The 27926-nt window shown below is 35.1% G+C and overlaps 1 protein-coding gene across 1 annotated transcript; it reads right to left on the bottom strand.

The window, feature by feature from the left end:
• Positions 1-126: 126 nt before the first annotated feature.
• On the bottom strand, positions 127-26124 carry Chmp2b (charged multivesicular body protein 2B). The gene is made up of 6 exons (XM_020172638.2): positions 25950-26124; positions 13163-13254; positions 9460-9654; positions 6240-6342; positions 1983-2089; positions 127-1793 (listed from the first exon to the last, which is right to left on the bottom strand). The coding sequence occupies exons 1-6, from the start codon at positions 25981-25983 to the stop codon at positions 1683-1685; spliced, it is 642 nt and encodes a 213-aa protein (XP_020028227.1). The 5' UTR covers positions 25984-26124; the 3' UTR covers positions 127-1682.
• Between the last annotated feature and the right edge of the window lie 1802 nt (positions 26125-27926).

Genomic DNA, 27926 nt, shown 5'->3' with positions numbered 1-27926 from the left:
AGAGTTATGTAACTTTCTTCCCAAAAAATAAAAATGATTCTTTTAAAAGTTATCAAATATGCATAAAACTTCTAATTTTAGAAGACGGGTCAAAAACAGAGTAAAAGAGATGAGAGGAAAAAAGGACAAGAGTAATAAATCTTTATTTTTTTTTTACAAAATAATTTTAAAAGCAAAAGTCCCCACATATAGACAAGAAAGTAATAAGGTTAGATGGCATTATCATGTACATCCAAGAATCAAAACATGTTCTGGGACAACATGCCACAGTACAGTAAAACGTGTGACTCACCATTGTACAGGGAAATTATAAATTATGTACTGAAAACTATCAATAATGAAACCTATCTTTGACTACAAAACAGACTATGGATTCTAAGTTAGATGGCTTAGCTTTTTGTTCTTCCACCTATCCACATTAACACATACACTAGTCCTAAAATGATGACTTCGTTAGCATGAATCCAAAATGTTCATCATTCCAAATTATCCAGGTTACACATATCTGAACTCCTCCAGAATTTTTCTGGTAGGATGTATCAGAATTCATATATTACCATATAATTTTTCAAAACTAACCTAATTCTAAATGCTATCTCTAACTCTATGGCATCTTTCATTTTCTCTTCCTCTCTATACATAAAATACCATAGCAACTTTAGCTTAAAAAATTCTTCTAACACAGTAATACATATTTACTCAGTAATTTCTGACAAAGTTGTGGTTTATTTATGGAAAAAAAAAGGTAAGTTTTTATTTTTGAAATTCAGATTAAGTATTATCACAGTAGTAATACCAAATTAAGAATAATGGCTTCAATTTAGAGGGTTTAAAATGAACAGGAACACAATTCAAAATTGAACAGAGATCATAATAATTTGTTTTATTACAATAAAATGTTACTAGTTCAAAGGTTTTTTTTGTTTTCATTTAGCTTTTGGTAATCATATTTAATTTACTTTATAAGTTTTATAAGAGAGTCTGGTTAACATTATAAGATGCCTCAAGTTTAGTTTAAAATGTAATTTGCTTCGAGCCAATTAAAATAATTTAAACATGTGCACAGTATGTTTGTGTTATTTAAGGCAGGTGTCAAGCACATTTTGAAAGGTAATAAACTTACCAACTAAAATGTTGTCCCAAGGGAAAAAAGTAGAAGAAAAGAAAAGCTCACGACAGTTTTAAGACAGATGTTTAAATAGCACTCTTCTTTTAGCTCATTTAAAAATAATTTGGCAGCTGAACCACCTATAGTTATAACACATAACTGTATACAAAGAATAAGCAACAGATACAGAATTAATGATATACTTTTAATATTTTTATAGGTCTCTTTAAGTTGGTGCCTAGTGGCATTTAACAAGAATTTTGTAATTGGTGTAAAAGATTTACAACATAAACTAATATTAAGTAATGAATAAATTTTTCTATGCCATGCAGAAAAGAAGTCAACTTTTTACACATCACTCCTAAATAGTTCTAATTAAAATCCAAACGGTTCCCATTTTTGCATCATTGTCATTCTTTGGCAAAAGATTCAAAATAGCCATGGGTTAGGAAACAGATGTTCACTCATGGTCTTCATTTTTGTAAAATAAATGTGTTTTGCAAAAGGAATCTGCACTGTATTTGCTTTATATTAAATAACTGTAAATAAGCAAAAATATTATGGATTTTGTTGACTAATCGACTCCTAGAGCTTTGAGTTGCCTTTCAATTTCTTCATCGGAGATTGTAGCCTTTGAAGTAGAGGCAGATGGTAAGCTTCGGGCAGCTGACGGGGCTTTAGCCATCTATATTACACAAAAAAGAGGAAAAACAATGTGTATTAGTAAACATTTGGGGTACCCAGGATGTACTGCAAAGTAATTTACTTCAGAAACAAATATAAAAACCTGCAAGTAACACTAAAGGACAACTTAAAACAATGACATGATAAGTGGAAGAAACTACTGTCATCTAAGAAAAGAGGATGGCAATACCTTTCCAGAAATTTCAATTCCAATCTCATCAAGAACTTGATTTACAATATCCTGGCTTTCTTCCTCATCATCAGAGCCGTCGAAGATGTCGTCCAGCGTGTCATTTACTGGGTATGGCGAGAGGGGTAGAACAAAACAGTTACTTTCACATAGATTTCAGGTTAGATTCATAGTTTAGAAGTGAATCAAACCATGTACACATATTTTTAGTATTATAGAAGGCAAATATAGGTGAATAAACAAACTACAAAAATTACTTTCTAATGTCAGTGAAATATACTGATAAATACATTTCTGAACCATTAAATTTGGAATAATGTCATTTTAACACAAACTAACCTATAATAAAGCATATCTACTCTGAAGTTTTAAATGAAATTATATCTTTGCGGTAGAAAAAGCTCAGTAGTATGTATGCCCTGTATGCACAAGGGCCTGGGATAAATCTCAGCACTGCAATAAAAATAAATGATAAATACATATATATTTAATGAACAAAACCTATATGACATTGAAAGCTACATGCTTAGTTTTTGTTTTGTTTTGTTTTTTTGATTCCACAAATTGTATCCATTGAGCTGGTAGCTACTAAACTTAACCAGGAAAAAAAATGTAAGAATCAAATATCTTGTTAATATTTAGGAGACCATTTACTCTTTATTATTTTCATACTTCTTAAATTTGTACTCAAGATCCAGGTAGAATATTTTAGTAAAGTCTAAGGTTCAATATTTATTAAATTTTCCCCCAAAATTATGCCCGACTTAATCTTGCAAGATTTTTACTTCTATAATTCTTCCCTTCTCCATCCAAAGTATTTATTGAAAGCCTTCTGAATAGAGGACATCATGGTGAGTTAGAGGGAAGGAATTTTTGAAGCCCAAGATTATTTATCTCTGAAACTGGGTACCTGTCTAATATACAGTTCAAATACAATTGAAAGACAGATGAAGAAAAATAAAGACATTTGGTGGTTTATTCTTGTGTAGAAAACAAACCAAAATAAAAATAAAACTGTAATAAATGGAGAGATGTATGTTTACAATGTTTCAGAGGAATGAGGTTACAATCAGCGAGAAGTAATGTGAGAAAGTCCTGGAATGCATAATATTTGATCAAACAGATACAGACAAGGTGAGGCAATAGGGACACAGATAAGGAAGAATAAGTTCTTCTGCTTGGTTGTTATTCAAGTTGCATAAATGGAAAATACTAAGAGATAAAAACTAAAAAGCAATCAGCCTATACCAATAGCACCTCTGAATACTTAGGGAAAATGACAGGGGAAGAAAAACAGGTAACCTAGTGTGATCTCCTTGTAATCAGTAAAAGACGAAATTATCTGTTACTAAAGCAGTCCTTGTCTATAAAATGCTCTTAGCATGTCCTGGTTTAGTAATGCTATAGTTAAACGATGATCTGTGGGCTAATGAGCCACGACTCCCTGGGTATATAAGGTAGGCAACTATCTGAAGAATGAGTACATTGGAGATATTTCACACTTCAGTATTTCCTTCCACATAAGACAATAAAAAACTTTATCGGACACATCTGGTATTCTGACCACATTTCTTGTGCTTAAGACAGGTGTCCCAATCATCTCCCTGCTTTGCCAGTGCATCTTAGTTACTTGAAGCCTTGACATTATAATCACTTGACATTGGTTATGGTATCTGATCTGTGCATAATTTGAATATTAAATTTTTGTTACTTTAGTAGTATAAAGTAAATTTGAACAAGACTAAAAAGCTTATAGACTAAAAAAAGAAATGAAGAACATCATCTCTGAAGAAATAAAGTTAATATTAAGACAATTATTAGAATCTAACTTTCTTCGCATAGTACCCATGCAACTTTGGGGAAACTTATTTTACCTCTCTGCAGCTCCTATTTTCATTGGCAAAATAAAAAGCCTTGACCAAAAAACTGTCTTTGGGGTGTTACATCTTGATTAGCAGGAAGTCACTGAAAGAATCTGGTCAGCACACTGCAGAGGTAAGCTCTTGGAAAATTAACTCAGCACTGAGTTACTTGGATGACAGTGAAGTGAGGAGGGAGGTGGGGAATATAGGTCAGAGTTGTAAGGGTATGAATGAAGAAGAGCTGCAGAAAGGATGAATGAAAGGGATAGATGAGAACAACCTGCAAATGTAATGAGGAATTAGCAGAGAAGAAAACTTTCAGAAAAAGCATAACAAAACTAATCAAAGATAATAATGAAGATTTCCTTAAAGACCTTGTTTCCAAACTTGAATGTGAATAAATTTTGGAACAAAGGCACACTACCAATTCTAATTGGAAAAAGATAGGCTCAACCAAAAGTAACTCTTATTATTTCAGACTGACTTAAAAGGTACTAAAAGACACCTTGGAAAAACTGATAGATATGATAGCTATATGGTTAACTAAGGGCTTACTGATTGTTATCATTATAGTTTAGTGGAAAAGCTAATTCCACTAGGACCTGCTTGCATCTGTGTCTTCACTGGAAATCACATAAACATGACAAACACTATGATCAATATATAAATGACGATTCTCTCAGTCATTAAAAATTTACTGACAATGTCTCAAGGGTCTTGAAAAAGTCGTTTTTTTCAAAGACAAGACATGAAGTGTAAACTAAACAACTTTTGGAACTGTCAAAGATAGCACATACGTTATCACTACACCTTGAAGCAAAATAGATACTCTAAAATATTAGAATCATAATGAACACAGTAATCCTCGCAATTTAAATAGGTATTATTTTATACACTAAATACTGTTAAAACTAAAATGCTAGCAGATACACACGGCCAAACTAGCATATTCCTACATAGCTGTAAAAAAGCTAAAAAAAAATACCTTTGCAAAACAATGATGCAAACTTTTAATATGTAAGTAATCATTCGGTATTGACCTGGGTGTTACTCATCCATTACTGGTGAAGTAAGTATCAGTATGATCTTTCTGAAAGGATTTGGTAGTATAAATTAAAAGCCTTATAAAGCTTATTTTAAACTCTAATAAGATTTAAGATATAAGACAACACAATACATATTTTTTAAAGGACATGGGGCATACGTCTGTAATCCCAGCTGCATGGGAGGCATAGGTAGGAAACTCACAGTGCAAGGCGAAAAGTACAAGACCCTATCTGAAAAATTTAGCAAAAGAGAACTAGGGACATGATTCAAGTGGTAAAGTGTCTACCTAGCAAGAATATGGCCCTGAGTTCAAACCCCTGTACTGCCGATACATATATATATCTCAAATACACTGAAAATTTTAAAACAATGCTAGGACTATGCTAGGATTACCATACTCATTGTTCCAGTATTTTATTTTACAGTATCCATTTTTCTTCTAGTGATAATATATGTGCTATCTTTGATAGCTCTAAAAGTTGTTTACTTTGTACTTTATGTCTTTATTTTGAAAAATATGATTTTTCAAGGTGCTTGAAAAAATTGTTACTAAATTTTTAATGACTGATGAATTATCACTTATATAATAACCAATGTAAGAATGGCTTAATAAATTAGGGCATATAATTAATATGTGATACTAAAACTTTTTTTAAAAAAGGCTTCAGAGAAGACTTAAGGTCATGCACACATGTTTATGTTATACTATTATGTTTTTGAAAAGTAGGATAAGATTTATGATTGTACATGTTAACATGAACTCACTTTTATAACTATGGGAAAATATACGAAAGAAATACACATTTACAGTAACAATATTTAGATGATGTTAGGACAGATGAATGATATATGTTCTGTTTCTTTTTATTCTCTGTTTTTCTACCACATGTAGTTAGTTTTCACACAAAAAGAAGAAAACTAAATATTAAATGACATTCTGAGAGAGGAATGGCAAAAGGAAGACCTCTATTAACTCTACCTCCAAAACAAACAGATCTTCAATATAATTCTGAATCTACTTAATTTATACAAAGAAGATTTATTTAATTCACAATAACTAATCAATAAAGTTAAGACTATTAAGGCCAATATGCAATATAAATATGGCATAACATATTTTATATTTTTCCCTCAGGTAAATAATAAAAGAACTTTGAGCCTTCAACATTGACAATATAAAAATATCTTGAAAGTTATGACAAAAAATGTCTGTCTATAAGGTTGCTTTAACAGTTCTTATTTCGTTGTTTGTACCTTCATAAATGAGAATGCCAGATGGCTAGTAAATGAATTTGGCTGATTCAAAAATGAGAAAACTGCACATTTCATTACAACATCTTAAACTTACTCATTTCTTCAGTCATTTCCATCTTCATGTTTTCCTTCTGGAAATTCTGCATTGTCTGCAATGTTTTTTGTGGATCCATCTTCTTGTTAACTGCCTGCATTGTCTTTAAATATACAAAAAGATTCATGTTAGCTATGTAATTATGAAAATTTTACTATGGAATAAATCTAGAGGGAAAACATCTAATGTAGACAGGCATTATCTGTCAGGATGCATACCATCCTGTCATAATACAACATAGAATAGTAAATAAAATAGAAAAAATGAAATTTTTACTTAGAAACCATCTGCCTAACATCTATATAATAAAGTCTGATATGAAAAACCTCATCTGAATAGCAGGCAAAATATTATGTAGTAAAAAACATTATCAACATAAAAGTCATTGCTATTCAAATGAGAAAATCAATTTTACCTGTTATATGGCAAGTAGATAATGTCTAAATTAAAAAGAAATTTTAATTTAATTGTTGATTTCATTAATATTTTGATGTATAAATGAGAAAATCTTAGAGGACATACTAGCACACATGCTTAAGACTATTACTACAGTTTAAAGAAATAAATTGTTTCCCAAAAATATGCGAAAAGAATTGTTATACATGTATATATTTAGTTGAAAGGTTTCTGTTGATTAATAAGGTAAAAAAAATACATATATGTGATGTATTCTATGCATACTATGCATTCTATATGCATGTATGTGTGTATTATATAGTTAATTTGGTACACTAAAAGATAATGTACAGCAGAAAACATACTGGTTTCAAATATAGAAAAGAAACAGTCTTGTATATAACAAAACAGTATTTCCATGAATGCTGCTGCACTACCCAACTCCCCCCCCGCCCCCCAACACCTACCTCTCCAGTGCCTTTCCATTGCTATTTGTGTTGAAAGCAAATTCTATAATTTGTCTGAGACCTAACATCAGCTAAAATCTGCTTAACAGGACAGTCTCATTTGCCACCAATGCCCACCAGGCACACTGGTCTTCCACTTACATATGCCAGTCCCTCACCTGAAGTGCTCACTCCACTTGCTTTCACAATTAGCAATTCAGATTTCAGTTTATATACAGCTTTCTTAAGGAAATAGACTCTGACGCCAAAGAGGAGAACATGCATCTTTGTTAAATCCTACTCAGTATTAATGAAAAATTACATTTGTTGATTTAAATTGTATTATCTTAATTGCAATTTACTTTATTGTGTGAATAATACTAACAACAAAAATGATGAGGATGACAGAGTAGCTAATGCCTCTACAGTTATACTGTAAGCCAAACTCTGTTCTGGTATTAGTGATGACATTTAAAACTGATAAAAACTTTTCGTGCTAGGTAGTACCGTTTTCCCCATATTGCTAATGGAGACTGGAGGCACAGAAAGGCAACACAGCAACTGACTGAACTGAAAACTGAGCCCAATCAGAGCTCATGTTCATAACCACTATACACACTGCCTCTTACACAGACTGCAAGCTCCATGACGCTTAGGCTCCAGTCTGGTTTTACTTTCTATTTCATTACCAATTACTTGTTATAGTTTCCACTCAAAGGGCCTAAACAAGTATTTGCTGAGTTAACACATTTTTAAGAAATTTAATTGAGAATTCCAAGTCAGACCTCTACATGGCAAGACCATATCAGGTAACCTTCCTTAGCCTGTCAATTTCACAAAACTGCAAGATGAGCAATCTCTACTCAACACCACAGCACTTCCCCAGCCCAGCTAAGTGATCATCACATATCTTTCCCCCAAATCCATCTGTAAGACCAAAGAAAAGTTTTGCCCTTAATTGTATACTTTTCACTGTAAAGGACTACAATCCATCAAGAGTAAGTTAACTGAGAAAAAATTTATTCTGAAATTTATTTTTTAAAGAATGTATGTAATGTGTTACTATACTTTTTGTACTTTAATGTTTTCTGTAGTCTAAAAAGCAATTATAATTGATCATCATTTGTGGACTGCATACTTGTGAATTTGCCTACTTGCTAAATTTATCTGTTATCTCAAATCAATCCTAGCAGTGCTTTAATTTTCACTAGTGACATAAGCACAGCCTACCAAGCATTTAAGTCAAACACAGAGAAGATTTGACTTCTTATCTCAGGTTCAATATGATAAACAGGAGTCCTTTTTGCAGTCTATTTAGTGTTGTTTAATGGTGTTTTCAAATACTTTCCTCTGTGGCTTTTATTCCTTTACCCTTCACATGCACACTTTCCTCTCCCTACATGTAACACCTAGTGATATTGTTATCAAAAGACTTCTGCAAAGTCTTTTGGATCACCCAATCGAAAGATTTGTGTAGCTCTGCAAAGCTTACCACAGACTGATGTACAATGGTTACATTCCTAAACAGACACATCTTACACACACTCCCAACCTCTTTTGAATTACTCACAAAATATGATATATATCAAGGAATTCATTATTTATTAAATGATTGCAAGGCTCGCAGTCCTTTAAACTCAACAATAAAATACTAATTATATCTATAAACAGTAAGTTAAACATAAGTTCCTGAAAAATGTCAATCAGCAAATCTTTTTGACAATATTCATATCTTTCCAAACATTTATAAAAGCAAATCAAGAGGAAATTATTTCTCAAAAGTAGTTAGAAATGACAGCTTAACAAAAATGAGAAGTCCAAAAATCTTCTGACCATTTATTGGACAAAACAAATACTATTTTAAGTAAATTTTGTAAACTTGGACGTATCCAAGGAAAATGTAAGTATCCTTACTTTATATTAAAACATATCAATAAAAAATCTAGAATTCTGAATTATCTATTATTATAACTCATGTTACTAAGAAGATTCTGCATCAAATATATGCTAAAAGGTTTTTTTTTAAATCTGATTTAAATCTACCACTTGAGCCATCCTCCCAGGCTTTTGGTTTTGTTTTGTTTTTTCAGTAATTTTTCAGGTAGAGTCCTGTGTTTTTTTACAAGGGGCTGGTGTCGGAATCCAATCCCCTTACCTATGGCTTCCCATAGGTAGGATCACAGGCACATATCACTACACCTGGTTTTAGTGAGATGGGGGGGTCTCACTAAATTTGTGCCTGGGCTGGCCTCCAACTGTAATCCTCTTGATCTTCTCTTCCTGAATAGCTAGAATTACAGGTGTGAGCCACCACAACCAAAAATATTTAAATATGTCTGATAAAGTTATAAATGTATGCCATAACGGTTCCAGCTTACCTTTGCTGTAGTAGACATTGCTCCAGCCATCTTCATCTGGGAATTCATCACTTTTGTTTGTGTGGACATAGAAGTCACTTTTGAACTTACAGCAAAAGTTCTTGTCTTCTGTTTCCGTAGGTGTACAAGCTGTTTGGCTAGAACTCTGCAAGCATCTTTATTACCAATCTTGGCCATCTTCTTAATTTCTAATTCCTAAGAAAGGAAATAAAAAGAGGAGAATAAAATCATTGAGGATGGTCCTCAGTGATTACTTCAGAAGAACAGACCTTATAGGCACAACATGTCCCTTCTCCCCTAAAGAGCAGAGACTGACATAAAGTCATAGAAAGAAAGACTAATTTGAGAGAGGGAGTAACACATGTTCACATGGGAAAGAAAAACTCATACCTTCATCCATGAATATAATACAAGTCTACAAAACAGTATGTCCACAGGACTCAGAAGAAAATTTTTGAAGAGTTTCCAAAAGTAGGTAGAAAAATCCAAGAGTTAGTGACACAAAAAAAATTAAGATGAGGTGACAGATTTAATGCTAGTAATACAGATAATTATGTTAAATGAAATGGTATCTTACACCTCAATTAAAAAGCAAAATATCAGATTAGATTTTTTAAAAAGTAAACCAACTTTAAATATAAAAGCAAGGCTGGATTAAAACTGAAAAAGTGCACACTATATATTTATCTCAATTTGTAAGTCTGGAGTGGCTATATTAAAATCAGATCAAACAAACTTCAAAACAAGGAATATTATAAGCAAAAATAAAGAAACCAATGTATAAAGACCTAAGGATAATCCTAAATGTGTACACACCTCATTAACAGTGATTCAAAATATATTAAGCACAACTGACAGAATTGAAAGGAGAAATAAACAAATACATAATTAGCATGCGAGAAATCAACAACTCCTCCTTTAAAGATACTGCTGTAATTGTTACAAAAACAGTGGTTCCCCTCTTCACAGAGATGTTCCAAGATTCCCAGTGATGCTTGAAACTGGGGACAGCACCAAACCCTATACATGTTTCTTTCTACACACACATACCTATCATAAGCTTTTACCTTTTCATTCAGGAAGGCACTTTATGGTTTCTCTTTGGCATATGTGAACTGCCAGTATCACTACTTTTATTTACACTTTAGGCCCATCACTAAGTAATAGAAGGAACACTTGAATATAAGCAACATAACACTGCGACAACTGATTTGCTAATACAGAAAGCTACTTACTAAGTGACTAACAGACAAGTAGTTTATACAGTGCAGATACAATGGAAGACACAATTCATTTCCCAGGTGGGATGGAGTTAGACAGGATAAGATTTCAGCAAACCACTCAGAACAGTGTGCAATTTAAAATTTATGAATTGTTTGTTTCTGAAATTTTCCATAAAATATTTTCAGACCACGCTGACCAAGGGCAACTGAAACCATAGACATACAGTGAAACCATGAATAAGGGAGGTACTACTACAGACTAAAGATCCGTAATGGTACAGAAAACTTAAACAACACTATCACCAATTTGATTTAACTGACATTCATAAGAAACTCTATCATCAATAACAGAATACACATTCTTTGTAAGTATGCACTTACAATGCATACTTATAAAGATATCCATATTGTGCATTGGAAAATAGGGCCCAATAAATTTAAGAAGACTGAAATTATACAAAGTGCATTTTCTCACCACAGTGAAAGGAAACTAGAAATCAACAATGGAAATATGGAAGCAAAATGACAAGCAGAAGCTTAAAAACATGCTTCTAAGTAAGTCGTGGGATAAAAAGACATAAGAGGAAATGAGATAAATTGAACTCAGTAAAATGAAAATGCAACATATCAAAATTTGTAAGCTGCAATTAAAACTGTTAAGGAGTTTATAGCATTAATGCTTATATTAGAAAAATGAGTACCTCGTAAGCTTCAACATAAAGTAGAAATACGAGTAAATGAAACACAAAGAAAGCAAAATGAAGGAAATTATATAGACAAGCCAAGAAATGTACAAACTAGGAAAGAAAACTCAATACAGAAAATCAGTAAAAGCAAAAGCTGTTTTTTTTTTCTTTTTAACAAAAGATAAATTGATAAACCACTAGCTATACTTGTGAAGAAAAAGCATAAAACAGAGAGAGAACACATAAATTATAAATATAAGAATCCAAAGAAGGGCACCACTTCTTATCTTAAGACATTAAAAAGTACTAAGGGAATATTACATATAGTAATATGTCATTACGTTTTAAAATTTAGTGAGAATTGACAAATTACTTCACATAACCAATATAACACATCTGGCAGATAATCCACTATATATCTATTTTTTTAAAAAAGAATTTATACTTTAAAAGTATGTCCACAGCCTGGTGCCAGTGGCTCACGCCTGTAATCCTAGCTACTCAGGAGGCAGAGATCAGGAGGCTCGTGATTTGAAGTCACCCCAGACAAATAGTTTGCGACATCCTATCTCAAAACTATCACAAAAAAAAGGCTGGTGGAGTGGCCCAAGTGGTAGGCCCTGAGTTCAGACCCCAGTACTACAAAACAAAGAAAAAAAAGTCTGTCCATAAAGGAAATTTCCCTCGTAGATGATTTTACTGAAGAATTCTATCAGACGTTTAAGGAAGTAAAACACGATATACAAACACTCCAGGAGAAGAAAGTAAAGGACACCTGTCAGATTATACTATGAGGCCAGTATTATTACTGACAGTAAAATCAGATAAAAAATACTGTAGGAAAAGAAACTAAAAATATATTTCACCAACATGGATACAATATATTCTTAACAGAATTTCAAAAAATTAGAAATACATTTTAAAATGCATCTTTACCAAATGGGGTGTATCCCAGGAGGAAAGGTTATTTTAATTTTTGAAAATCACCATTAACCTCAAAAAATTATGCTGAGAGAAGCCATATAAAGAGTTTATATAAAACTCCATTTTTATAAAATTCTAGAAACATAATCTCATCTAGTAACAGATCTACATTTGCCTCACTAAGAAAAGAAGACAGTAAGGGAAGGGTAGGAGGACTTTAAAAGGAAGAAGGGAACATTTGGGATGATGGCCAGGTTATTACTTTCACTGTGGCAATGGTCTCAGGGTTTATACTGATAACAAAACACATCAAATTGCATACTTTAAATACGTACAGTTTACTGCATGTTAATTACACTGAACAAAACTGCCTTTATTCCAAAAAAAGGGTCTGAGGCAATATACATTTAAAACTACAGCATAAACAGTATGTAAAGATGAAACAGATAAGCCTATAAAAAACTACTATCACAAAAGAATCATCTTTAAAATGTAAAGTAATACATCTAGGAGTTAATGAATTTTTAAAAATAAATCTCTCTTTATTTTCCATAACTATTTTATCTTTGGGGTCAACTAAGAAGAAGGTAGTTCTGTTTTGAGAAATAGTTCTTCCTAGTCATTCATGATTTTAAGAAACTGAGGAATAATTTGATTCTATGTCAGCAGAATACACAGAATTCTGGGGAGGAAAAAGTCAGCAGAATGACACAATAAAGGTAAGCAGAAAATGCAGGAAAGCACCGAATGGCATTTCTTAGTCAAGTAAGTTACCACCTACCCACATGTCTTTCTTCAGTTAACTCACTATTCCAACACTAATTTCGAAGGTTTCCGGAAAGTTAAACCTAAATTTAATGTTCTACTTACCAGCTGTTTCTCTTGTTTCTCTAAAGCTGCTCGATCTCTGATGATAGCCCTCTGTGTACCTCGTAACTCTCGATTCTGTTCTTTTATTACATCTAAGAGAATCACAAAAGAAACCTAAATTTATGCGTGAAAAATTTTCTTATCAGTTACAATGCTAGACTAAGAGACTATAATAAAAAAAGAAAAATTGGTCAAATATTAAAACATATTAAGTACTGATTATTTAAAGAAGTGCAAATATGCTGTAGTTTGAGGTTTAACCACAAGTATATAAGTTAAATCACAATAAACTGTTCTGTTAAAGAACTAATTAGTATACAATTTTACATGGCACATACATATATATATCACACACACACCCTTTTTGTCTCTCCTTACTCCATTAGCACATGAATTTAAGAAAGAAAGACAGGTTATATATTTTATTAACTCTTTTTTTTAACTTTCACAGTAAGTCAGACCTTCCAAATTAATTAAATATGGATTTTAATTATATCTCTGCCACTTGATTATTATATAATTGTATCTTGGAAGAGTTAGGTAACACTTTAAACCTAGTTTCTTATTCATAAAATAGGAATTGATTTAAGGAGTATATAATATATAAAGTGTCTTGATAGGTTATAAGTGTCCATTCAATCATTATCTTTCTAATTAATCTAAATTCATTTGAGTTATTCTGTAGTCCCACCTTTTGAAAAATTGATTACTCAAGGCTTGATAGACTGCAATTTAAGTTAGTCATTACTAAAGAGTGATGTCTTGAAAAGATCATAAATTTTAATTTTGACAACACTGATCTCATATCACCAGGAATCTTGAGTGCTTTACATGTACTGCATATGTATTGTTCATAATAATGTTATAGAGTTAAGTCTTATATATAACAAAATTGAATGTTAAGAAAGTTAAGTTGCCAAAGTCACACAGGTAGCAAGCAGTAATACCAGAGTTGGACGCAAGCATTCTATTTCTTGAACAAGTGATCTTAACCACTATACTAGAGCAACTTTTTAAAAAAGAGGTAGATTAAAAACAGTAACAACAGAAAGACCAGTCTCATCATCAAATGGTACTAGAGAAACTGTACAAAAGTTAATTCTAAAAAGATCAATGACCCTAACATAAGAGCTAACACCATAAAACTCTCAGAAGAGTTGCTGGGCGCTGGTGGCGCACACCTGCAATCCTAGCTACTTGAGAGGCAGAGACCAGGAGGACTGAGGTTCAAAGCCAACGTGGACAAACAGTTTGGGAGACCCCATCTCGAAAATACCCAACACACACACACACACACACACACACACACACAAACACACAAAGGCAAGGTGGAGTGGCTCAAGGTGTAGGCCCTGAGTTCAAGCCCCAGCACAGAAAAAAAGAAAAAGAAAAAGCTCTCAGAAGGATACATGGGAGTGAATTTTCATGACCTGGGAGTGAGCAGCGCATTCTTAGATATGACATCAAAAGTTCAAGAAACAAAAGAAAAATACACATAAACTGCACTTCATAAAATTCAAAAGTTTGGGGCATAAAAGGACATTGTCAAGTGAAAAGAAGTCTAAACAATGGGAGAAAATACATGCAATCTATATATTCAGTAAGTCTAGTACCCAAAATATATAAATAGAAATTCTAATTCAAGAAGAAGAGACAGCTCAATTTTAAAAGTTCAAACGGGTTGAATAGATATTTCTCCAAAGATACAAAAGAACCAGTAGAAGCACGTTAAAAAGACATTGAACATCTTTAGTCATTAGGGAAATGAAATAGTGCTCACATCCACCAGCACAGCAATAAAAAAAAAACAATGGAAAACATCTGATGCAGATGAAGGAGCGTAGAGTCCTTGCAAATGGCTGGTAGGAATGTAAAATGATTCAACCACTGTTTAATTCCTCATTAAACATAAAATTATGGTATGACCCAAAAGTTCCACTCCTACATTTTACCCAAAAGAATTGAAACAGTAACCCTCAAAAGCACAGGAAACTAAAGCAAAAATAGACAAATGGCATTATATCAAACTAAAAAGCTTCTGCACAGCAAAAGAAACAATCAACAGAATAAAGAAGACAACCGACAGAATGGTACTAAGTATTTGCAAGAAACTCCAAAACCTCAATAGCTTACACACACTTACACACACTTACACACAAACACACACACACACACACACACACACACACACACACAATTAAAAATGGACAAAAATAGATCTGCATTGACATTTCTCAAAAGAACACATGCAAATGGCCAAAAGGTACATGAAAAAATGTCACCATCACTAATCATCAACAAAATGCACATTTCAACCAGAATGAGGTTATCAACTCACCCCAGTAAAAATGGCTACTATCAAAAAGACTAACCACTGACAAGGATATGGAAATCAGGGAAGGCTTATACACTGTTGGTGGGAATGTAAATTAGTACAGCCATTATGGAAAACAGTATGGAAGTTCCTCAAAGATTAAACATAGAACATATGATCCAGCAATACCACTACTGGGTATATATTCAAAAGGAAATGAAATCAGTGTATCAAAGAAATATCTGCATTCCATGTTCACTACAGCATTATTCACAATAGCCAAGAAATAGAAACAATCTCAGTGCCCATTAACTGAGAATGGATAAAGAAACTGTGATACACATACACAATGGAATACTATTCAGTCATGCAAAAAAATGAAATCTTTCATTTATGGATGGAATCAGAGCTCATTAAGTAAAACAAGCCAGGCATAGAAGACAAGTACTTCATGATCTCACTCATATGTGAAATCTAAAAAAAGTTGTTCTCGTAGAAGTTGAGAGTAGTAAGGTATTTACCAGAGGATGGAAGTGTGGGGGGTAGGAGAAGATGGGGAAAGGGTGATCCGTGTGTACCATACCACATTTGGGTGGGAGCAAGAAGTTTTGGTGTGCTACCGCACAGAAGGACAACTGTAGAAAAGAATCCTGAATCATACATTTCAAAAAGCTAAAAAGAAAGGATTTTGAGAGCTTTCACCATAAAGAAAGGAATCGTGTTTGAGGAGATAATTAACCTGATTTAAACACTACACGTTGTATACATGTATCAAAAGATCACAAGGTGCTCCATTATTATGAATGATTCTTATGTTTAGGTGTCAGTTACAAATAAATTTTTAAAAAATGCCACAGGATGGGGCTGAATACCAAAAAGACCAAACATGTAACTCTCAGCCCTTAGAACTCAGGGGTGGGGGATTCTGGAGCCTGGATTATGAAAACTTCTAAGAAATTCAGACCTCCTAATTGATGGACACATTGATATGCTGGGAAGAACGTATCTCCTCCACCTAGGGATCTCTTGTATTTCACTGCCCTGAGTGATAACCTTTACAATAAGCCAAGAGGAGTAAATAAAACATTTCCCTGATTTCTGAGAGTTGTCCTTGAAAATTATTCTCCTTAAAGAGTGAACTTAGGAACACCTGGTCAGGAAGAAGTACCTGTAGCAACCTGGGATACATGAGTGGCACACAAACTGGGGCAGCCCCTGAGATAGAGCCCTTACCCTACAACTTGGATAATTAGTATCAGAATTAAAATGTATTGTTGGTGTCTAAGAATTAGAAAGATCAGACTTGCCACAGCCATCTTTACTGAAAAAAAATTACAAAAATCTAATATGGATTTTAATTTTTAAAAAGTTTGATTTTGCTTTTAATTTTATGTATCTATATGTGCATTAACTGTCACTGTATATCATAACAGGAAAAATAAAGAAAATTAACTACAACACATTCCACAGCCTCACAGTTGCTCATAGACCTATTAATATTTAAACAGTTCTAAGCTATAAACTCAGAGCATCTAATGTTACATACTAAAACATAATCATAACACTTTAAAACATTATAGTAAGCAGGAAAAGACAGTAAAACATCTTTTCCCATGAGATAATAAGAATAGCCTCTAACACAAATTACTATTGAATTTTTCTTAAGCAATCTAAGCACACACTTAATAATTTGGTTTTTTAGATAATTCAGAATGAATAACATGAAAAAGATGGAAACCCTTCAATTTTTTTTAAGGCAAAGTTTATTTCTAGTAGATTTACTTTTTAGTATATCTGATTTTATTCCAAGACTACAAATTCTTCTAAGGGCAAGAAATACATATGATAAGAAAAAAAGACATTCTGAGCTAGCTTAAATTTTAATTACAGTGGTAGAGGGTAGTAGAGAGAAACTAAAGATTACTTCACATTCCAGAATGCATGTTAAAACCTTAAATCTCATCAAAAACTCCTTAGGCCCCACTCATCCTCCTTACACCACCAACCACTTCAAAAGCAACAATTACTTCTTATGGACTGTCCTACTATCTCATAGCTTTCCCCAGCTCACACTATCCCACCCCTACTGTAGAAAGCCAATGTACGAGCAATGGAAACAATTATGCTTTCCTTCCCCAAACTTTCAGTTTGCTCTAGGTGCAGTGGACCCCTCTACTTTTCCTCTTTCTACCTTAGTCCCTTTCCTATTGTGGTTTCAACCCATATAAAAATTCTACATTCATTCTTAATAATCTTTCTTTAGATTTACGAACACAAAACATCTGGTAATTGTCAGGTAATATCAGAATATTTAACTTCTCTTTGTTCTTTAATCCTGTGCATCAACTAACACAAAACATATAAAGCCTTCTTTGTTTGTTTTTAAGACAGGGTCTCCCTACAGTTTTTACTAAGGTTGGCTTCAAATTAACAATTCTGTCTCCTTTTCCCAGTAGTTTGGACTGTAGAAATGAATCACTATGTCTAGCAATAAGTCTGTTTAAACAAAACACATGAAAGAATCCCAGGAAGTCAAGGTAAACTGCAGTGTTCCTACCATACTCTGGATACAGAGACCTCACCCAGCATGTAGTCTTCCTGCTTTTTATCTCAGTTCACTTCTTTCCCTCCTTATAAATCCCAAGATGGAGCTGTGAAGACAACTGCCTATCATCTGAGGGCCAGCCCTTGAATAAACCTGATTTCTTCCCACCAACTGTACTGGTTTCTGAAAGGTAAGCAGCCCAGACCTAGGTCCAATAACATGCTTTCCCCTACTTTCAACCTGAGTAAAGACAATGACAAAAGTATGTGCAGGGTACTATGGACATCTAGGACATGTTGTGAAGCACTTCACAATAGGTGGTAATAGGAAATTTTCAAATTGAAAATGTCAAAAATGTGTGGATCTAATAGGGCATAGCTCCCCCTGTGACAATTCATTCAGTGAGGTAACAGAGGTCTAGAGGCCACAATCCACCCACTAGCCTCTCTTGGTGGGTGCCAAGCATAACAATAGATAAGGCACCCAGGCAGCTCCATGTTGGTCATTAAATGCCTATCTTAAGCATTTTAGGTACTTTCTAACAATAAATACATGTGCCTTCACCAGTGACAGAACAGACTTAAATTCTGAACTTTAAAAGATACAGACTGAAAGGGTCTTTCTGAGGTCTTTGGTTCTACGCCAATTAGGTTTTGTTTGTTTATAGGGACAAAAAGAGTCTCTCAGGTAGTCCAGCCTAGCTCACTAGAATTCTCTACTCAGATTTGAGATCAAGCCTCAACTTGAATTGTGACTTATTTCCATGTAGTACATTACTTTGCATACAATTTGCACATTTGAGGATTAAAACAAAAAGTAATTATCGACTGTAAATATGAACATTCATTAATCTGGGATAACACACAGTTTGAAGTACCTTTTTGGGGACAAAGGAGGGGCCTGCCTCAGGAACAGTTCATGATTGCTGCCTCAGGAGTGTGAAGGACACGTTTCATTCTGCCCCACTGGACAGCCTCCGCTCTCCATGTTTCTCAAATTGCTCTCTGATTTACTAGAAGGTCACAAGGGACTTTTTAATTTAATAAACCATATTCTCTACTTTTAAGCTATTTCTTTGGGAATTTTTATTTGTTCTTTTAAGATACTGGGTTTGAACTCAAGGCCTTGCACTTGCTGCCAAGTGCCACTAGATCCATGCCCTTGATCTTTTTTGCTTTTATTTTTCCAATAGGGTCTTCAGTTTATACCAGAGCAGGCCTGGGCCAGGAACCCTAACCTTAATCCTATTTGAACCCTAATCCTAATCCTATTTTTGCTTTGAGTTTTATGAGGATGCCACGCCCAGCTTTATTGGTTGAAATGGGATCTTATTACCTGCACTGGCCTCAAACCACAAATTTCCTAATCTCCACCTCCCAAGTGCTAGGATTACAGGCATGAGCTACCACGCCTGGCCAAAAAAAAATCATTTTATCATTGCAATTTCATTGTCTCTATTAGTTATCCTAATTCTAACTTATACATTCTTTAAGATAGAAAACTAAAATGTTCCTAAATCTTGCTTTATGGGAAGACTGTACTTTAGACTTCATCTGTAGGCACTGTGGCACTAGTATTAACATTAGACAAAACCCTAATTATAACTACTGATAGAAGAAAAGCACTAGGCGGATGTAAGTGCAGTTAACTAGGCATGATAGAGCTCACCAATACACAATAAAGTGGAAACCCTTCTTGGGTTGTCAGGAGAAAGAAAAAAACTGCAAAAAAAAAATGCTATATGAAAGAAAGAAACATAAGAAACATAAAAGGTCAGTATCTAAAACCTACTGGCTCTAATACTAGAATTATTCAGAGGCAGATAGAAAATAACAGTGAGAGAATGAGTGACAAGGAATCAGAATTTGATATGCAAACCAAATTCGTTTCTTGGGCTGTAGAAATGGTATCACAGAGACTCAAGAGGATCACATCTATTTAACCAGCAAGTTTTAATACCTCATAAAAATAAAGACAAAAAACAATTATGGGAAACAGGGCATTGAAAGATAATGCCAAAAGCTTCACTCTGCATTTGGTCAAGGGACACAAACAACTTAATAGGTTAGGGGAGTAAGTAAGGGTAATGGAGAGATGAACACAACCAAAGTATGTAATATAAATGTATGAAAATGCCATAATGAAGCCCCTTGTTTTGTATAATTAATACATGCTGATTTTAAAAAAAGGGTTGGAGATGAGCAACAGCAGTGCTTGCTTAGAAGAAAGAGGTAGAACACTAAAGAGAAAAGGGGAGGGTTGAGTCTTATGGCAGCAGAAAAGGGCAAAAAATTTTTTTTCTCCTCAATAGGTGTCAAGTCATTTAAGCTCTGAGGAATTTATCCAAACAAATATATTATTAGTATTAAAATGTCAGTGTTTTCAAGAGCTGAAGAAAAGTTTTGAGATAGTATGTGTCAGCCAATCTTTGGTCTCATCTGGTCTTATCTATCAGGATGGGGATGGAGAACTACAGAGGGAAGAAAGTTCCCACAGAAACATCTACTCTAAAAATATGGAGAATTTTGCTTAGAAAAATGTTCCAAAGAGCCTACCATGCTCATGAAGCCCACATTCCACTATTTTTTTTTTGATGTGCCAAGAATGTAAAGGCAAACAAAGAGTGAAATGTGAGTTTTAAAACATTCAAAATGAGCTGGGCACTGGAGGCTCACAGTTTGAAGAGAGCCTGGGGCAAACAGTATGTGAGACTCCATCTCCAAAATATTCATCATGAAAAAGGACAATCAGAGTGGCTTAAGCAGTAAGAGGAACTGCCTCGCAAGCATGAGGCCCTAAGTTTAAACCCTAGTGCCACCAAAAAAGTAAAAAAAATTCAAAGTAATAAGCACTAAGGGAACAAAAAACATTCCAGGGAACATCTGAACACCACAGATGTCACCATGGGAATGTATTTTATTCTGGAAAAGGGAGGGAATGGTTCTGAAGGGGAGTTGGTTCACAGAGATGGTAGACTTTTTTTCTCCTCTTAATATACTAGACAAGTGGTACCACTTTTGACCTCTTGACAGGAAATTTCTTTAATTTTATTTAAACTGCACATACTCTGAGCCCTGAACAACTAGCATTTATGGATATTATACCAAAAAGGCAAAGACCAAGAAGCCTGATTCCTTCCCTGTACGTAAGTTTTCTCAAATTGCTCAAAACTTACAGCAAGGATCACAGTAAGTGGCAATAATGTGGATGTAAACTTTAGTAAGCTCTGGATACTAGAAATACTACTTTTGGTTAGTAATTGCTATTATTTTAGGGTGGCAGTCTCTAAATTACGAACTACTACAGAGATACTTTCCTATACACTGAAGACTCTGAAACCATTATTGATTATAGGAAAGACTTATAATGAGCATAATCCAACTTTAGAAATACAGAATTTATTTTGGTCCTGGTGAATGAAGTCCGAATGCAGATACTAAACAACAGGAATGCAAGAAGTGCAGTATCAACACAGACTGAGGTGACATCAGGGAAGACTTCCTAGACATGGAAAAAACTGAGATAGTTCAGGTTAGCTACAGGACAGCAACAGAATCTGGACATAAAAGGCATTATAAGTATAAATGTCAGTATAAGAAAAAGAATGATACACAGTATACTGATGAATAGCAGAACATTACTGCCTTTTTGTCTAGTTGTACCTCTGGACATTTTAGTGTCCTGCATGATTAAAGAACTTACACTTAATCTTATTGGTGTCAGAGACTCAGTGAAGAGGTTTACATCGAGTATAAGCAACAGAGTCACACTTGGGTTGCAGGTAAAGTAACTGCACAACCAAGTTAGTAGATGAAGCTGCAGGAAAGAAAAGTAGAAAGGTGATGCAGTAAAGTGCAGATAAATAGGTTCTGAATTAGAGCAAGTGGTTGCAGGCACATAGAATATTGTAGGTGGCAAAAAAAAAAAGCAGGATTTGGCAATTAGTGAGTTGGTAATTACTTGAAGGCAAAAGGCAAAAATCAAGTTCTCTCAATAATTGAAAGAAAGAAAAAAAAAAACCCAGGAAGGAACTGATCTTTAAAAAGATGATGAATTATGTTTAGATCTCTAATTTGAAGTGCTTTGGGTATCTATATGAAGATATGCAGGAAAGTGTTGCATATATTGGTCTTAACAGCAAAAATAAACATTTAGAGATACAAATTTGGGCTATATTAGCACTTAGATTATAACTAAAATAAAGAGTAGACAGTAGATCACACAGGAATATAATACAGTTAGAACAGTGGTAGCCCAAGATGTAACCAGGAAAAACTAACATTTAAGGGGAAGGTTTAACAAAGAAAGAAAAGGAAAACATGAAAAGGACTGGCCACAGAAATCTGAAGAAAATTAAGTACTAAGTTATCGAGATCAAAAGAGAATTTGAAAGAAGAAATTGTTGTAAGAATCCAATAGAAAAGAGTCCAGGAGACAACCACTGGTCATTACATTTGATGATCTAAAGCAAGAACTAATAAATTGCTGAGGATTAGAAATAAGATGAAAATAAAATACATCACTACTCCTTCAAGAGGTGTAGATAAAGAGCGATGCTTCCTATGAAATGGTGGGGTCCAAGGAAGTTCGGGAAAATAAGGCTATTTCCAGTTCTCCATTACTGAAATTAAAATTTCATTACTAATTCCAAGATACAGGAGTCTGGTTTATATACAAAAGGTAAATAACGAGTTGAAAGTTCCATGGACTTAAAAAGATTACCAAATTAAACTGTGGCATGGCATTGATCTCTATAAGAAAATAATAATGATGGTAATATTTAAAGGGACAAGGTCCCAACTCTGCCACTTAGCAGCTTTAAGATCTTGGGCAAGTTACTTAGTTCCTTTCCTCTCAGTTTTCTGTTCTGTAAAATGGGAACAATCATACTGCTTATTTCAAAGGTTTTATGAGAATTGAGTAAGATACAGCATGCAGAATTCTTAGCATGGTACTGGCTTAGAGAGGTCCTCAAATTTGTCATTATAAGAATATCAGCTGGATACTGGTGGCTCACTCCTGTAATCCTAGTTACGTGGAATTTGAGATTAGGGAGGATCACAGTTCAAGGGTACCCTGGGAAGATGGTTCACAAGACTCCATCTCCAAAATAACTAAAGCAAAATGGTTTATTTCAAGCAGTACAGCAACTGCCTTGCAAATTCAAATCTCAGTACCACCAAAAAAATGAATATCAGCTAACAGTTATGCAGTGCTTAAAGAACTCATTTTTAGTTAGGCACAGTCCTAGTACCCTGGAGGCTCAAGGAGGAGGATCATACATTTCATGTCAACCTTGGCTATATAGCAAGTTCTAAGACAGCCTAGACTAAATTGTGAAACCCTATCTCCAAAAGAACAGAATAAATCAACACAAAACAAAAAAGCTTCTTTTTTTTTTTTTTTTTTTTAGTACTAAGGCCAAACCTGCCTCACATAAGCACTCTTAACTTCTGAGCACTTGAACCCCTTCGCTTTTTGAACAGGCACCCAGAGTTGGCCTTTTATGACAAATCCTAATGATATGCTGACTTACAGGTTCATAATTATCTTCAATAAATAGGTCACTATTAGTTCACTAAGATGGAAAAAACACTGTAGATAAACATATTATTCTATATATACATATATATGTATATATATTACAAATCAGTAAAAAGAAAACCAAATACATTAAATTGTAATTTCAAATTGGAAAGAACCCTTCTCTTCAATGGCGTTGAGATACACCTCTCATTAATTTCTGCAGCAAAGTATACACTGAGGAGACTTGTTCATCTTTGTGTCAAAATGAATTAAACATAACTCCGAATGGTAATAAGAGCTGTAATATTGTCTTCCTTTTGAATTTACATGTGCAGTCGTCTTTAATGATACAGTATATAACTCTTTCAGCCAATCCAAAGACAAAAAGATTCAATTATTCTCCAGATCCATAAGCAGTTACATATTTCTCTTATATATCAGAATTTTATCAGAATATATAAAAAAGTCAGTATACAATAAAAGATCTTATCATCAATAATCAACATGCTCAACAATCTGAGAGAAAGCATAAAAATACATTAATTTCACAATATACAGTCTCATTACCGCTAAGAAAAGTGCTATCACTTTTTAAAAGAAAACAAGATTTAAAAAAGGCCTCCTTTTCCTAAAACAAGGAGTAAATAACATTAGTAAGGCTCTCTCTTAAAATAATGAAAATGCAGATCTATAATTAAGAAATGAGTAAATTCTTTGAGTTGATATAATAACTTAAGGAAAATTTTAAGTATGTAGCTTAGTAGTACTCACAGTGGCCAAATTTACATTCAGAAATTTCACAAATAAATCTTTAATCCACTGGCATAATTCTTAGCAAATGTCCATAAAACTTTTTTGTTTACAAGTAAGTCTATTCAAAACACTGTCTTGTTAGGATTACATCAACTGCAAATGTATAGTCAAAAACCTTCACTGCACACCTTCATTGTCTTTTTTTTTCCTCTCTCCTCTACACTTCAAGTATAATAGTCACTAGATCAACAAAAGCATCAGGAAACACAAGGCAGAGATTTATGTCTGAAAATATCTAAGATATTAAGCAATTAAAACTAGGATGTTTGGATTTTGTTGGTAAAAAATTAATTCAACTTGTAACATCAAAATAAGAGAGATGAAACTATTTTTTCTGTCTAGCAAATTTTCACTACATAAAACTTATCAAGAAAAATTCCTATTATACAAAACTCAAGCAATAAGAAAATAAACCTTTTTCCCCCTCTCAAATACTGAATTGCACAATTCTGATACAGAAGCACTGAAAAATATAAAGTACCATGCTAAAGATTAAACAGCATTCTCATAATTATGACATAATTATATTAGTGTCATTATGTGCTAAAATGAAAGACAGAGTAGCAGGGTAAAAATGGTGTCTTTGTTATCCTCCCCAAAATAATTTTACTGGCATTAGAACAGACAACACAAAGGAATGAAGGAGTTACCCCCCTAGTCAGGACTAGCACTGTGTTTGTACCAATCACTGTCTAGCTCAGGGTTAGACCCTTACAAAGAAGTGATTCTTTGGTTGAACCAGCAAAAACCTAGACTCAACATGTAATGGAACACGATTTCTAAATAACTTGAATGAATTTAATACCTGGTAGCAGTCATGTATAAATACATATTATATGCACTGCATATTAAGATCACAAAACTTGCACATTCACTTTTTCCCCTCTTAACACTGAGCTCAATGTCTGAAACAATGCAGATGTTTTTAAAATGTGAACTTCTATGCAGATGATAGATACTGCATCCGTTATTTTACTTTGCAGAAGATAATAAGGGAGAAAACTAAATCCCAGACAGTTCTCTTGAATTTCTATTATTATCATCATTGTTATTATTACTGGAGTCAGTCAATAAACACTTGCTTCACATCTCTTCTGATTGGGTGTTCCTAAATGGATAACCAGCCCAAACCCAAGTTAATTTTGTAAGTGGAGTCCTCTCTCCCGCCCCCTGCCCTTCGCTCCCGTCCCCAACCCACACAGGTGTCCTTTTCTGATGCCTGGAAGTTGTACATCTCCAAACTGAAGGAGCAACAAGACAAACAGGAAACCAACAAGAAATTCATCAAATCACAAAGTCTATGACACCCCAGGGCCAGCAGTACCCTAGTGCCCTGCCTTCTCAAAATGCTGAGAAGCCACCTAAAGAAAACACGGGGGCGAGGGGAGCAGCCTGACTGCCCAGGTGAGCCGTGGTGTGACTTGTCAGGAGAGATGGAGGCAGAGGAGTGACGCAGCCAGGGCGGTCACCTGTGGGGCCACTTGGTCCAATCTCGCCCCCGGGGACAGCAGTCAGAACCGCACCCGGACGCCCCCGAAAAACGCCTGGAAACGCAGAAATGGGCCCTGTACGCCCGGCCTGGAACTCACCGTCCACGGTTTTCTTCTTGAAGAGAGACGCCATGGTCAGGGACCGCGCCCGGGCGGCCCGGCTCGGCCCGGTCCGGCCCGAGGCTGGGAAAGGACGGGAGGGAAAAAGAGGGCTCGGGGTGGCGGAACCGCTGGTAGCAGGGAGAGGGCAAGGTCTCCAGGCAGGACCCGCGTCTCCGAGAGGACACCGCAGCCGCGTCGCCCGAGCTCAGGTGACCGGGAACTAAGACACTTTTTGGAGAAGTCACTTCTGGGCGGCGCCTGCGCATTCTGCACCTGCGCCTGCGCACTGCGCGCCTGAAGTCGTCGCCGCTGCCCTCACTTCCTCGGCTGCCCTCACTTCCAGGTCTGCGGGTTCCTCCAGCTCGCGGGTGCGGCGCGGAGACCCAGGACACCCGGGCTGGCCGGGTGGACAGCGTGGGACCCGGCAGCCCGGCGTCTGTGCGCCGGTTCTGTGCCGATTTAGGGCACCAACAAGCTTCGCTTAGCGCTTTCCTTCTTGCCTACTGAGAAGGTGGAATTAGGGGTCTCCAGGGTCCTCGGAAAAGTGTGGGTCGTCCCTCAACCGCCTGGCCCCACTCTGAGTTGCTGTCAGTATTGGTGCTTTCTTCCGCCGGTGGGATGCCACAATCAGTGTTCTGTAGTAAGACTCTGATGTTCACGTCCTCTTCTGCAGTGACTTGCTCAGCTCCAACCCCTCCCCACTCCCTTCCCGCGCAGACCCGGGGGACCCCATGGGTCACCTGCAGCCCTGGAACCCCGGGCGCCGTCCACCCGCTAGGGGTCTCTGGGGTCCTGTTCAGGGCTGAGGATGGCGGGAAGGAAAGGCATGAAGCCAGTTTCTCAGTGCAACACTTTTTGGCTGGAAGCATGAATAAAATGTCTCCAGTGCTATTTCTTGATTTCTTGCAATTGCCCAGGAAAAATTCATGACTATACAGTAAACCTATTAGAATACTACACAGCTGTATTATGGTATTTCACATAATAAAAATCTTCATATCATATTAAAGGAAAAGCATAATGAATATTTCAGGAATCCCTGCACGTTTGATGTAAATATGGAAAACACCACCGTGTGTACATATTTAACATACACACTGCTGATTACCGTATAATTTCATTATTTAATAGAATCTTGATTTTGCTTTTAATATACTTTACTCCCAATCTACTGCTTAACAACACTGCCTTTTATAGGATAAAAGTAATAGGTGGCTCTCGGGGTGTAGTTTATGGTAGAGATAATTCTTTTGTGTCAGGCCCTGGGTTCAATCCCCAGTACTAAATAACAGTAATAATAAAAATAATAATAATAATAACAACAACCATTGTATCTTTTATAGATACGACTTCTGATATGAAAGATACTCCAATAATGTTAGTATTATCATTCACTTCTGGATCTATGAATCATGTGTTAAGACTTTTAAATATTAACTGGATCATCAGGCTTGCCTTCCACATGTTTTTCAGCTTCATAAGCTATCAAAGCTCTCATAGCCCCTGACAGTCCTGCTACTGATGCAGAAAAAACTTAGCAAAGTGTTTGTTGAACAAAACTTTCTCAGAATGACAGTAATATGCAACGTATAATTGTCTTGTCCCTCCTCCAGTTATTTAGACATTGTGGAGAGATGAAGTAAGGAAACAGGGGAAAACCTAACAGAGGACACACTTTCTGCACCCACAGAGTAAGCTCTAGGGCAAAAAGGGGGGTTGCCCAGGCTGCCTGTTGTAATGAATGGTATAGAGCTGTGCTTGAATGCATGAGAGGCAAGCTGTTATGTGTGCAGGAATCACACTCCTCCCCGCTGCAGTCACCCTTGTTTTATTACTCCTATACGATCCCCCCCACTGACCCAATTGTAACAGTTGGGAAAATGCCAAAATACTTAGCAGCAACCATATGGAAGACCTTCCAAAAGTGCACAGCAGGAGCTAAAGACAGGGCTTGTTCATTACAATAAAGATAAA

Source organism: Castor canadensis, chromosome 5 (genome assembly GCF_047511655.1).
Source record: "Castor canadensis chromosome 5, mCasCan1.hap1v2, whole genome shotgun sequence".
Taxonomy (NCBI): Eukaryota; Metazoa; Chordata; class Mammalia; order Rodentia; family Castoridae; genus Castor; species Castor canadensis.
This window is presented reverse-complemented; position numbering and strand designations above follow the sequence as displayed.